The 13,541-nt window shown below is 36.3% G+C and overlaps 1 protein-coding gene and 2 long non-coding RNA genes across 3 annotated transcripts; 1 reads left to right on the top strand and 2 right to left on the bottom strand.

Moving 5' to 3' along the window:
- Window positions 1-662: 662 nt before the first annotated feature.
- LOC108868142 lies at window positions 663-2,454 on the bottom strand. Its single transcript, XR_007253891.1, has 2 exons — window positions 2,294-2,454; window positions 663-1,029 (listed from the first exon to the last, which is right to left on the bottom strand). It is a non-coding gene; the product is annotated as an uncharacterized LOC108868142 (long non-coding RNA).
- Window positions 2,455-5,539: 3,085 nt separating this feature from the next.
- LOC125471882 lies at window positions 5,540-6,363 on the bottom strand. Its single transcript, XR_007253995.1, has 2 exons — window positions 6,141-6,363; window positions 5,540-5,957 (listed from the first exon to the last, which is right to left on the bottom strand). It is a non-coding gene; the product is annotated as an uncharacterized LOC125471882 (long non-coding RNA).
- Window positions 6,364-10,069: 3,706 nt separating this feature from the next.
- LOC125471809 (putative disease resistance protein At3g14460) lies at window positions 10,070-11,831 on the top strand. Its single transcript, XM_048572591.1, has 2 exons — window positions 10,070-11,090; window positions 11,499-11,831. Exon 1 carries the CDS (start codon window positions 10,235-10,237, stop codon window positions 11,042-11,044), a length of 810 nt encoding a protein of 269 aa, XP_048428548.1. The 5' UTR covers window positions 10,070-10,234; the 3' UTR covers window positions 11,045-11,090; window positions 11,499-11,831.
- The last annotated feature ends 1,710 nt before the right edge of the window (window positions 11,832-13,541 follow it).

Here is a 13,541-nt window from a genome sequence, read left to right as displayed (position 1 = left end):
ATGTAAATATTTTATTTATTAAAATAATAACGTGAATAAAAATCAAATGACCTTAATATAAATAAATTAAAGAGGAATAATATTTCAATCAATGAAATAGAAAAATGAGGGATGAAAATTTTTTTTTCCCTTTCCTGTCACGAAGGTGTTGATGGATTTCAAGTTTTGACATGTGAAATATGAAACCAACTTAACATATCCTTTGTTTGAACTTGCTTTAGTGCTTTCGTATAGGGCTGGGCACGGCCGGGCCGGGCCCAATTTTGAAGGAACCGGACCGGATCTAGGTTCAAAAAGAACGGGCCGGGCCGGGGATTGCATTTTCTAATATAAGAACCGGACATTACCCGGCCCGGTTGAAACGGGCTGGTTCGAGCCGGGTCCACGGGTCCTTTTTTTTTTTTTTTTTGGTTGTTTGAAAAAAAAAAAAAATTGTACGGATTGCAGATTGCAATCTGCACAAAAACTGCACAGATTGCAAACTGCACAAAACTGCACAGATTGCAAACTGCACAGATTGCAATCTGCACAAAACTACACAGAAAACTGCACAGATTGCAATCTGCACAAAACTGCACAGATTGCAAACTGCACAGATTGCACAGATTGCAATCTGCACAAAACTGCACAGATTGCAAAACTGCACAGATTCACATCCAATCTAAATACAAAGTCCAACATCCAAGTTCATAGATTAACAATACATCCAAAATAATAATATTACATCTTCCAACATCTAAAAATCAAATCAACATACAAAATATCCGAAAATCCAAGACATCCAAATTCTAATGCTTTTCTCATCTTGTTATTGTTTCATCGTTAATTGAGTACATCTCTTGGTAGTCTAGAATTTGGATTCTAACTCAAGTTACATTTCAGGTTGCATAATTTTTAACCAATAAAGCAATTAATAACAACTGAAAATGCAGAATGGGAAAAGTAAGAAACTACCCGTCTCTGATTAGCCTGTTTTCTTTCCTCGAACTGTAATTTCTTCCGCAATCTCGTAATGTACCTATCATGAACCTTCACAAGTGCAAGAAAAGTTCACTTCAATCACATCCTTTTTAGCACATACCAATTTACCAAATTATATTACATACCATGTTTCCCTTAACAGAAATAATCATTAAATAACACTGATAAAACGTATCGAAGGCGAAAGACCCTAATGCTGCGAGTTTCAAATGTATATATATGAAAGATGAATGAAAACAAAATGTAAGGGCATAAGTGAATGGTAACATTCTTACCAGGTAAAGATAAATGAGAGATAAAAAGTAGGCAACTGGGTGGCAGTAATTGTAGTGGGAAAGCAACCACAGCATGCATAACACAATCCCTTAACACTAACCCAACGAGCACAGCAGCGGAGTAATTCAGTCAAGTGGTTGTGAATCTTTACGCAGGGCCATAAAAATGAACAAAAAAAAAAAAAAAAAAAAAAATCCCAAACTAGAACTCCTTCCATCTTCTTCACAAGTTTTCTCGGGAAATAAAACATATCCTAACCTCAAAAACAATTCCCAAACCCCGAAACTTACAATCCCTATCAACAATCAAAAACCCCTACCCCTAATCAACACCAAAAAATCCCCAAAACTCCAATATTTCAAACAATCAACCAAAAATCCCAAAACCCTCCATATCAACCTAACAATCATACAAAAATGGACAAGAAAAAACGAATTTTAGCATGAATTTTCAATTGGGGTCAAAACGCAGACTGGGAAAAGCACACAGTCACAGAACCCACATGAATTTTCAATTGGGGTCTTGCTCACTTTGAGAACCCAGAATAGCATCTACAAATCTAATTAAAAAATCCTAAATTCCTAAACCAAAAATTCACATAAATAAAAATACCCTAATTCAGAATTTCCTAAATTTTAGCATGATGATGGTAGCAGTGTTCTCGATGGTGAATCGATGATGGTCTGGGACCTGGAATCAGAGGACTATGAGCACCCTAATTTAAGAACTCAACAAAACCCCTAAATCTAGAAAACCCTAATTTCATTTTGAAAATAAAAATGTAAACCCAGCACACCAATAACATTGCCCTATTCAATCAACCTTCACCCCAGAGAACTCACTCATCGCAAATCCAGCTCACCCCCAACACATTTCAACAGAGAAACCAAACTAAATCCCAAAAGAACAAAAACCCAGCTCCAAAAATCAAATAAAAACAGACCCAGATGACCATTTCAATCAAATCACAACCAAAAAAAAGCAAGATCCATGTGAAAATCGCAGCAAATGAAAGGAAGCAGAAGAAAATATTTACCTTGCTGGGTACACGAGTTGTTCGACTTCGTTGTTCGTCGGAGGGAGAGAAACTGATTTCCAGAGAGTGAGTCAGGAAAAGAAGATCGAAGCCTGATGATGATGGCAACGGACGGAGGGTAGCGATGTATGGAGCTAGGACGATCGGAGAGAGTTAGGAGGAGAGAGGTCTGAGTGAACTGTGAAATGAGAGGAGTCGGGAGGACCAGGAGGAAACAATTTCTTGATTTTCTTCTATTATTCATTCTAGAAACGGGCCGGGCCGGGGGCCCGTCCACTTCTATTTCAAGATCCGCCCCGCCCCGCTAATATGGTATACCCGAACCGCCCCGCCCCTAAGTTCACGGAAAACCGCCCCGCTAATAGGGCCGTTGATCCTGACCATTCACGGAAAACCGGAGGGCTCCAGAGTAGGCGCCTGAACGGGTACCCAAATATGCTATCAGCTGCCATTGTTTTTGTTTCTTTTCTCTGGTCTTCCTTTTTTGTGTTTGCTGTGAACAATTTTGAAGCAACTATAAGCTCGACGTTGATGATATTGATGGGGTTAGTCCTGGTATTGGACATCCGCAGAACCCAGAAGCTTCTACTCAAAACCTAGTTCTTATCCGTTTCAGTTTCCATGATACTTCTACAACATTCCAGTGCGTCTATAGCAGCCGTTGGATCAATTTGATTACCAAGGTCTCTGTCGTTTTTGGGTATTGGGCCATTGAGTTGGGTCTTGAGTAATAAAACATGTCATACTTTGCAAATTGCGTGTATTTAGTCACATAAAATTAACAAATTTGTTGACACTGGTTCTAATAAAAGTAACCCTATGTGATACTATACATATGTATTGTAGAGTGTTGTGTATTTAAATAACGAGCCATGTTGTCTTGGTTACTTGGTGACCTAAGATTCATAGCCATGAGAGGTATTTTTAGAGAGATTAGATCAGAAATATTTCCAATTTTCATTTTATAATTTCGGAATTGGATCAAAGTGGAACACAATTTTTAGATCCCAAACTTTAGGAAGTAATCTCAGAAATTTCCAAACATAATTATGAAATTCATATATTTTACAAGTATTTGAATATTCTCGAACTTTTTTGTAAATTAAATCTATTGTTCTTTCTTAATTTTTGGTATGTGCTTATGTATATATCCATTTACTTTTGAGGTATATTATTATGCCGATCATTTTAATGTATACGTGTATGATTTAAAAACAATGAATAAAATGTACCCAAAACTAGCAATCAAATACAAAAGTTGATCACAAAATAAATTTAAAAAATGGAATATTAATATTGGAATAATTTGAATTTTTTTTTATCCAACTAAGTTCGGAACACATCGGAAAATTTAAGATTGATCAAAATATCCAAATGCATTCGAATTTCCAATCCAACTTCGAGACTGGAAATTTTTCGGGTTCAGAAATTTTGGTGTCAAAATCAAAAACACAATCCCAACTTACACCTCTAATGGTAACTCACCCTTGCATTTGATATCAAATGTCCAAATTAAAATACTAAAAGCCCATTCATTTATTCTCCACTCTTGATATCAAAACTAAGGGTGAGTAATCATTTTTTTTATATAGAAATATATACAAGCAATATTCTATTTTAAACTAACATAAAGTGCCGAAAGGAGGTTCCGACTTGGGTGCATAGTGCAACACATCATCTAAATGTCAGTCATTTGTTTTCATAATGTTCGTAAATGAAAATATATTAACCTTCTTCTCTTTTGGGCTTTGTTCCATGTTACAGTTTTGTGTTGGTCTGTTGGCATGTTTATGAAAGATGAATAACACATCTAACCCCAGGCCGATGCCAGGAGGACAAAAAGGAGTAGCTCAAACAAACGAGAACAAAAACGCACAAACCTACCTGAAACTAACCGTTTGATTCAAAACACACTTTTTTCATGAAAAATGAAAACACGTGAACTTTGAAGCATCACACACTTTTTGTGGTTACACTGCGAGGGAATGAAAAACATCTATTTAAGCTATGTAGTTTTTAGTATTTACTGTGAGATTGAGAATATCCAGACTTCCCAAGTTTTTGCCTTGTTTCTTCTTCTTTTTTTCCTTCTCAATGTTTGCATCTCTCTCAATTGCGACAAATGCAATTATCAAGCCATGAATCAGAAGACTTTCTAAACATAAAAGAAGGGTGACAATTAAAGGTGTTACCTCTACAGGAAAACTTTTGATCTCAAGGGTTATCGCACAGATAGGTTACTCACATAGAAGAATATGATGTCAATTTTTTTTTTTTTGTACAAGTTGTTATAACTTGTACTATACAAAACAAGATAAGTAGTAGCACAATTTGTGCTTTACTTCTCTTGTTTTATGTAGGATAAGTTATAACATCTCATAAGAAAAAAATTGGCCTTCATATTGTTTTTTGTGGGCGTCCTTCTATGAACTTTTGAGATCAAAAGTCTTCTCAGGATAGCACCCATAGGTGGCTAGTGGCTACTTGTACGCGTTTCAGTCGGATATGTTTAGTTAAGTCTTTATTGTTCTTTGCTTCGTAATCGCATTTTTCACAGTTGATGGACATCTTAAACATTACCAAAAAAAAAAAGAAAATCAAATGAAATTAAGCAAAAGACAGCTGAAAATTAAAAAAAAACATGAACTTTTTTATAGATCTGAAATGCAGAAAATGCGAGAATAGGTAGATAGCAATAAGATACCAACTTTACTAGATTGATACCAACTTTATAGTTAAGTCTTTATTGTTCTTTCTGCGTATAATGATTCAATTCAAACATAATGTGAAATCCTATTCATACTCTTTGAGTTGTTAAAAAGGATGATGAGTAGCTTTTATAGGCATTGATGCATTGTTAATGTCTTATTAAAAACATTTTTATTCGAATAAGCACAAGGCAAGTTTAGAGGTCCTGAGTTAGAATTCTCATGATCACACACATATGTGAGTTACTTATTTGAATGTGATTGCGCATATTGAGTACTTACCTTTAAGTACTGTACTTTGACGAAGGAGAGAGGGGTGAAAAAGGTGAAATTTTTCTTCCTTTTTCTTGTTAACTTTTTCGGTAATATGGAGGAAAAAGAGAAGAGAAACACTAAGAAACAACTAGTCTAGCTCTAGCGACATGCCGACATCAGAAGATATATGCAGTCATCGAAAAGAATTTCAACAACTAGATTTTTTGTTAACTTTGACTTAATAGCGAAGTTGTTTAAATTATACAATACTTCATCACTAAGAAACCATACAAAAATGAATTATATATAAGGGGACATTTCAGAAAGCACAAAACAATTACATACAGAAAAAGAAATCACAAAAAGGAAAGATCATCTGCCCTTTTACAAAAGAATATGCCTCTTTCTTTTTTTTCATATTAGACAACACACTTTTGTTAAGTGGAGAGGAGATTGGAATCTTTAGCCTTTTTTTTTTTTTTTCTCACTCTCCATTTAACTTTGATTTTAGGTAAGCACCCGTCGTACATATTTCCATCATAATTTCCATGAACTCTACTTTTGGAGAGAACATAAAGTAATTAAATCAAAGAAATTAAAGCATAAAGAGAGGGAGGAAGTGGACATAATGAAGAGAAAAGATAACCAAAAGCAAGATCACTTGCGAAGCCGATAACTTTGCATGCTCATTATTTATTTACCTGCACAGAAAGTAACAGCCAGAAAATTTTGTTAAGATATATCCCTGCATATACGGTATCTACTTTTCTGGTTCTAAAGCTAATGAAGATTAATAATAAATATGAACCATGAAATAATTTTTTTTATAAAAAAAAAGTGAAATTAAGGTAAAATAAAGACAATCAATTGAAGATTCTACGTACCATTGCCCTCAGAAATCCTTCTCATGAAAGTAACAAAAACAATGAGTAGAGCAACTCCAGCCAATAATCCAATTATCACAGCAAATGTCTTCTCACCATCATTGATGGATTTATCTGCCATTCATTGTTGAATTTAGAAAAGAAAGAGTAAATCCACAAAATAATGAATTCTATAGAAACTTAGTCGATCGAAAACATGTTTACTTAATAGAAATAGGAGAAGGATCAAAGAACTTAGAAATAACGGGTACCCGTCCCTACCCGCGGGTCCAGGATCCGTTTGCCCAACCCTAGCATGGACCATTGCTCCAAGCCTCCAACTCTCTTTAGTCATAAATATAAATATACCAGATATAACATATTTAACACTAAATGAATATATTTAGGAAATAAATTTAAACATGCTGATATGTAAATATTTTATTATTAAAATAATATCGTGGATACAAAAAGAACCTTAATAAAATATTAAAAAGAAATAAAATTTCAATCAATGAGCTAATTTCTCTCCTCTTTTTTTTCACGAAGGTTGTAACATCCCACATCGTCCAGGGGAGTGCATCTTGTAAGCCTTATATGTATATTTCCATCTCTACCTAGCACGAGGCATTTTTGGAGCTCACTAGTTTTGGGTTCCGTAGGAACTTCGAAGTTAAGCGAGTTCGCGCGTGAGCAATCTCAGGTAGGGGTGGGCACGGGCTGGGTTGGGCCTAAATTTAAAGGGACTGGACCGGACCTGGGTGCAAAAGAGACGGGCCGGGTTCACGGGTCCTTGGTTTTTTTTTTTTTTTTTTTTTTGAAAAAAAAAAACTAGAATTTGCATAGATTCACCAGTGCAGCAATTTATGCAATAGGAAACCCAGATAATGCAAGAGGAAAGATTTCGAAAAATTTCCAATTCCAAATACATCCACTTCCTTATAAAATCTTGAGCATAAACATCTCTGAACAAAGCATATCAAGACTTAGTAGATCAATACGCACAACAGAAACCCAAATAATATAATCCACAGAAAATGGAAACGCATAGCGAAATTAACAAAGTTTAAATATTTAGCAAGTCATTAAGTATATAGGCATCACAAGAAATCCATGATAAATACGAACAGATCTCGATATGAAAGCCCTAATACGAAGCTAAGAGTGACCTAACACACATGGAGAGATCAGTACTCTTCGGCCTTAGCATCCTCACTGGCGGCAGCAACGGTAGATTCCACCGCAGAGCTTGCGGTCTCAGACTCCGTGGTGCCGTTTTGAGCAGCGGAAGCAACGGTGTTCCTAGACTTGACGGTGTTGAGCATGCGTTTGCTAATCTCCTTGGAGTAACCTGTAGGATCTAAACCCCTTCCTCCTCGATGAGGGGTGGGGACGACGCACTCGAGACGGCGAAGGAAATGTGACAAATCGAGAAGATGGTGGTGGGGGTGGCTGGGTTCTGTAAGTCTGGGTCCTTGGGATGTCAAATCGAGACTGGCGAGAGAGAGGTGACAAATTGAGAATATGGTGGTCGCCTGGGCCGTCGTGTTGTCGGGGTGGTGGAGGGAAGGGGACGACGAACTGGAGACGGTAAGAGAAACTCGATCAACAGAGTGAGAGTGACAATTGAATTTGATAGGCTTGAGGACGAGCAAACCTAAAACCAACAATTCAAATTGGATGAAGAGATGATCTCTTCAATCTCATCTATCCATTCTAACTACAAACGGGCCGGTCCGAGTACCCGTGGTTCCTATACTTCAGGACCCGGTCCGAACCGAAAATTTCAAAGGCCCGCCCTGCTCCGCCCTGTTTCTGTTTTTACAAAATAGGATCCAGCCCGTACTCGCCCCGAACCTTATTACCCACCCCGACCCGCGGTTCCTGTACCCGTTTGCCCATCCCTAATCCCAGGATGGGTGACCCACTGGGAAGTTCTCGTGTGAGTTCCCAGAAACAAAATCATGAGGGCGTGATTGGGGCCTAAAGCGGACAATATCGTACTACGATGGAGTCGAGCTCGAGATGTAGTGGGGGCCCGGGCCGGGATGTGACAAAGGTGTTGAGGGAATTTGAGTTTTCACATGTGAAGTGTGACACCAATTTAACGTATCCTTTTGTTTGAGCTTGCTTTAGTGCTTTTATTTTATATATGACTTCTAAATAAGAAGCTGTTGTGTTGAGAAAGTACGTGTGGGGTCCCCCGTAAGTCACCTAACCCACTCTTCGAATTTGGATTCTCTCAGGATATTCTTCGTGAGGATTTAGAGATTTGTAAATATTATCTGTTTATTTTATATCATGCGATGATAAATTATTTTAATTTAAAATTAAATAAAAATAATATTTGACGAAAATAAATTATATTATTTATAATGAATTGATACGATTTACAGATTCCCGTAATCTTAGCAGAGGATTTGGAAAGGATCGGTTGGCCACTCTACCCCTCTCACACCAACCAACAGACTACTGAAATGGGACACAATGATTAACGTGTGGGATCCACTTAGTTATTGACCAAAAATATATCAAGTCCTCTCATTCCGAAAAATTTCTCTTTTCTCAGAAACGACAAACTTGCCGATGTGTCACCACACTTCCATAAAGCATCCTACACCTTAGCTATCATCATTATGTCTGGAGCCATAATGACTTCCACCTCTTTACTAGCACCTAGACTCTAGCCATATTGACTTTCAAACAAAATGCAAGGACAGCTTAGCCTTCACAATACAAAACCTACGTGGCTTTCATACAGACACAAGTAAAACTAAAGCATTCAATTTTTGTTAGAGATGTCAAAATGTTCACAACAGCCCTAATGATAAATAAAAAATTGCATTAATATTCTCCAATCGCAATATCAATTATGTAGTGATGACATGGACTGGCAACAGAAAAGTTGCTATGTGGCATTTTGATATCTTTAAAATTTTGAACATAAAATTTAAGTTTAACGGCCAATGTGGCAAAACATTCTATTTTATCTTCCATTTATTGTTGTGCAAATGATTAAGTTAAGACAATATTGGTGCGATTATCAGTGGGCTACATACTTGACTATGAAACATTGGCAAAACATTTTATATTAGCTTCCATACACCAAAGTTTGCTCAATGACGCACCTAAGAAAATGTTTACGTCGTTGATACCCCTGAGAAGCATGAAAAAGAATTAAAATTGTTTTGATGTATTCTAAAATCACACGAATAAAACTTGCACAAATAATTACGTTTTGGTTGAGCTCCCCTTTGTATTCCAAAATTTCCATTTTCAAGTAATTAAACCTACTTACTCATTAAGTCTAACAACTTGTAATATAACTCTAATCTATTAATTAACCAGGTCAATGTAATTGCCTTTCGAGAAATGCTAAAGAGATTATTTTAAAAGTATTACTCTATAAGATTTTTTATCACCTTATATTTTAAACATAATTTTTATACCTACGTAAGATCCATATTATAAAATATTATATAAAAAATAAGGTAGCGGATAATAAAAAATTCCATTTTCAGAAAGAGTTCTTAGCATTTTTTTATTGCCTTTCACATGCATGCTTGATAAACGTGTGGGGTCCGGTGTAAGTCACCTAACCCACTCTCCAAATCTGAATCCTTTCAAGATATTCTTTGTGAGGATAATTCATGAATCTTGTTAATTTATCTTACCGATTATAAATTATTTTAAAATTTTTATTTAAAATTAAATATAAATAATATTTGACAAAAACAAATCGTACAATTTACAATGAATATATACGATTCACGCATTTTTGAAATTCTCACAGAAGATCAGGAAACGATATGTTAGCCACTCTATCCCTCTCCCCCTCTCATGCCAACCAACAGACTAATAAGATCAGACACTGTGATTAACGTGTGGGGTCCACTTAGTTATTGACCCTAAATATATCAAGTCGTCTTTTGCCGAAACGAAATTAAGCTTATCCAAAATCCTAAAAGTCTCTTATTCTTCCAAACCTGAAAGGGCACTCCTTTGAAGATAAAAAAGAAAAGAAAAACAGAGAGAGAGAGAGAGAGAGAGAGTGAAATAGCAGGAGCTTGGATTGGAGAGGCTTTTCTCACCATTTCTGTTGTCGTTCCCTAGAGATGGCCTACCCAGTACCCACTAAGTTGAAATTACTTGAAATAACAAATTGCAGGAAATTAGAATTTCTAGCCCATGAGATGATACCGAAATTTGCCGAGCTTGAAACTCTAAATATATCTTGTAGCTGTGATTCACTAAGGTCCTTCCCGTTGGGCCTTTTTCCCGAACTGAGGGATCTTTCAATCCGGAGCTGTGTGAATCTTGAATCTCTTTCCTTTGAAGCAGTTGATGGAAAAATCAGCCATCTCAAATCCCTTTCAGTCTTCGGATGCAAAAATTTGAGGTCATTTCCCATACAACTCCACGCCTTCATTGAGCTTCGGGAATTAAGAATATCCGCTCTTCCAAACCTTGAGTCAGTTGCAGAAGGGGGTTTGCCTCTCAATTTAAAAGTGTTTGAAGTCTGTTATTGTGATAAACTCAAGCATTCAGAAAAGTGGAAATTGGAACAAAGCTTTCTTCGACAGTTTTCAATTGGTGGGAGGGGAAGCGAGGATCTCTTCGGGACGTTGCTGGAGGAGAAGCGGCTCCCTACTACTCTTAACAATCTCTACATCTATGGATTACCTAGTCTTAAATCTTTAGACGGGAAAGGACTTCAGCACCTTACTTCTCTAAAGAGGCTACAAATTCATTGTTGTGATAATCTCGAATTCCTTCCAAAAGAGGGGTTGCCAATATCTCTTTCTTTTCTAAGCATCGAACGGTGTTCTTCCCTGAAGAAAAGGTATCAGAATAAAAGAGGGGACGACTGGTCCAAGATAGCTGGCATTCCTTGCATACAGATTGATGGGAAAGTGATGAAATGAGCTTCTGGAGTCCGTTTCGGTTCTCATTTCTGCAAATCAAAGTCAGGTATGTTGCCTCACTTGTTTAATTTTTGTTGTAAATTGCCAATTCTTCAGTTACCTATGGAAATTTCTAGGTTATGTAATCCAATACTTTTATTATATAATTTCAGTAAAGCCTACTGAATGATCTTTAATTAAATTACTTCAATTTCCACGTAATATGCAACTGAATTTAATCAACTATGATTGTGTCAGTTTAAATTGGCATATTTTAGGCTTTTGTAGATTATGGCATATATATCTGCAGAAATTTCACCTTGACTTTTATATTCTTACCAATATTATTATCAGTCATATATTAACAGTGCAATTTCAACTACTCGTATCCTTTCATACATCTTGCCCTCTAATTTTTACTAAAAGTCGGGACAATCTCCTGGGACTTATTTATGTGCGGGATTCATTTGTGCAGAGAACCGTGAAACTGTGCAAAGTTAGTGGTCCTTAAATGGTGGTCAGGGATGAGTATGATTCTGCGGCCTGCATGGGAAGAGTAAACTCGGTCCTTCGATGTGATTTTCCCTCATACTGTTGCTATTTTCTGGTTGGTGTTGGTGTAGACATGTTTTCCTGCAAACCTATCAGTTGAAGATTGCACCCCGGCACGTCGGCAAGTTTAATTTACATTTTGTTTTCCATTTTCATCATTATTTAAATCGCTTCGTTGAGCATGTGAATCCCACATTAGGAAATTAAACCTTGTATAATGGTTTAAATGATTTTGGACCTCTCCACTTATTGCTAATTGGTTTGGAGTTGGATGTTCTCACATTCTACTCTAGTAACACATATATTCCCCTTTAAGACATGCAACAAGTCTTATTATACAGTGTCGAAATTTAGTTTAAAAAGCTGCGACAGTTTGGTGTAAAATTCCTTTATCAACCTGGAATCACGTTTAGCTCTTTAGCATTTTGGTTGGTTGGTGTAAAACTAATGTGAATACTGGCTCTGCGATGTCGAGCGGTCTGAAACTCTGACCGAACGGATTGCATCTGACGTGAAGGAACCTCCATCGACCTTCTTATCGATTTCCTGTGGGAGGTTCTCTGGAGGAATACATGTGCAGGTAGGTACCAATACTCTGTCATTTAGATTGTAGACAGAATCATCTGATTAAGGAACAAAAGTTGGAGCTTGAAGGCTTCTTTGTAATGTTATGTGTACACTCCCTCAACGGGAAGTGGAAGTCCTTGTCCCTATTATTCTTATTCGGTTCTTTGCTTGATGTACAGTTAGATAGAAACTAAAGGTTGAGTATGATTTTGCTCGGTAAACATTCCTTCTGTATGTTCATCTTTATATAGAGGTTACAAAGGAGAGTTTGATGTTGAACAAATTCTTGTATAATAAACAGATAATACAAGTGATAATTACATTAATCCACAATACAAAATTCAAATAAGATCGCATCTAGGACTGATCAGCATCTTTGAAAGAATCTTGCATTTGTTGCGGCTTATGTTGGCAAGAGGAAATATTTGAATTTCCTTTTGACGGCCTGGATGGTTTTTCACGGTTATATCAAGGTTCTAAAAAACGTTAGTCAGTCAGCGGGCAAAAGAAATGCGTTTAAGTTGGGATTTAGACGGTTTTTTTTTTTTTAATTAAATTATATAATATAGTATATAAATAAACGTCTCTTATATTGCAAACGTGGGGAACAATCATTTAATAAGTGTTTATCTAAGTATTTAATAAGTCTCTTAAATTTATTGAAAAAATAAAATGTAAAGCGAAAGTTATCCATTTTATGTCTAGATGAGAGTCGCGATCTAAGTGGGTCTAGGCTGTCGCTAGGTAGGTCCATGTACTATTTCTTAATTTCAAAAGCCTAGAAATTAATCGTAGTGGTGGCTAGCTGACTAGCGCCTAGACGGAGATTTTTAGAACAGTGAATTATACACATATTTAACTCGTAAGTTATGTAAATCTAACAATTTCACATTTTTGGTTAAAGCTGTAATATAATTTGTTTAGCAAGTAAGTTGAACTACTCTTCATATTGCCAATATGAAGTTCAATGACCACATTGCTCCACGTTATCCAATTTGTATTGCCCACATGTTAAGCTTGAAATTCGACACACATGTATGAATCTCACATCGGAGAAAAAAGAAAATTTGCATATCCAATATCTTAGTGGATAGGATATTGAGTTTCACCCATGCATCTTTAGTTCGAAACTCCACCTCTCCATAATTGTTTGTAACAGTTTCAAACGTTCTGGGTTTCTTTAATAAAAATAAATAATTATAAAATAAGTAAGTTAAGCTGCTCTCAAAAGTAATTTACATTTTCATTGGATGCTCACCACAAATAAAGATGCCCAGATGCCCATACTCTCAAAAGTGGAGTACAAATCATTTGCAGATGTATCCCACTAAGTTAATCATTGGCCCCACTACACGTCTTGATTTGGTTTGGTATGATTTAGTTCTCGCCGGCCACACTA

The sequence above is a fragment of a genome, unplaced genomic scaffold (assembly GCF_019419815.1).
Source record: "Pyrus x bretschneideri cultivar Hongxiangsu unplaced genomic scaffold, Pyrus_bretschneideri_v1 Contig62, whole genome shotgun sequence".
Lineage (NCBI taxonomy): Eukaryota > Viridiplantae > Streptophyta > Magnoliopsida > Rosales > Rosaceae > Pyrus > Pyrus x bretschneideri.
The sequence above is the reverse complement of the archived record's forward strand: the minus strand, read 5'-3'. Positions and strand labels throughout refer to the sequence as shown.

What these genes read in the sequence shown, in the direction of transcription:
- LOC125471809 (XM_048572591.1), top strand. Translation starts at nt 10,235, where the DNA reads ATGGCCTACCCAGTACCCACTAAGTTGAAATTACTTGAAATAACAAAT.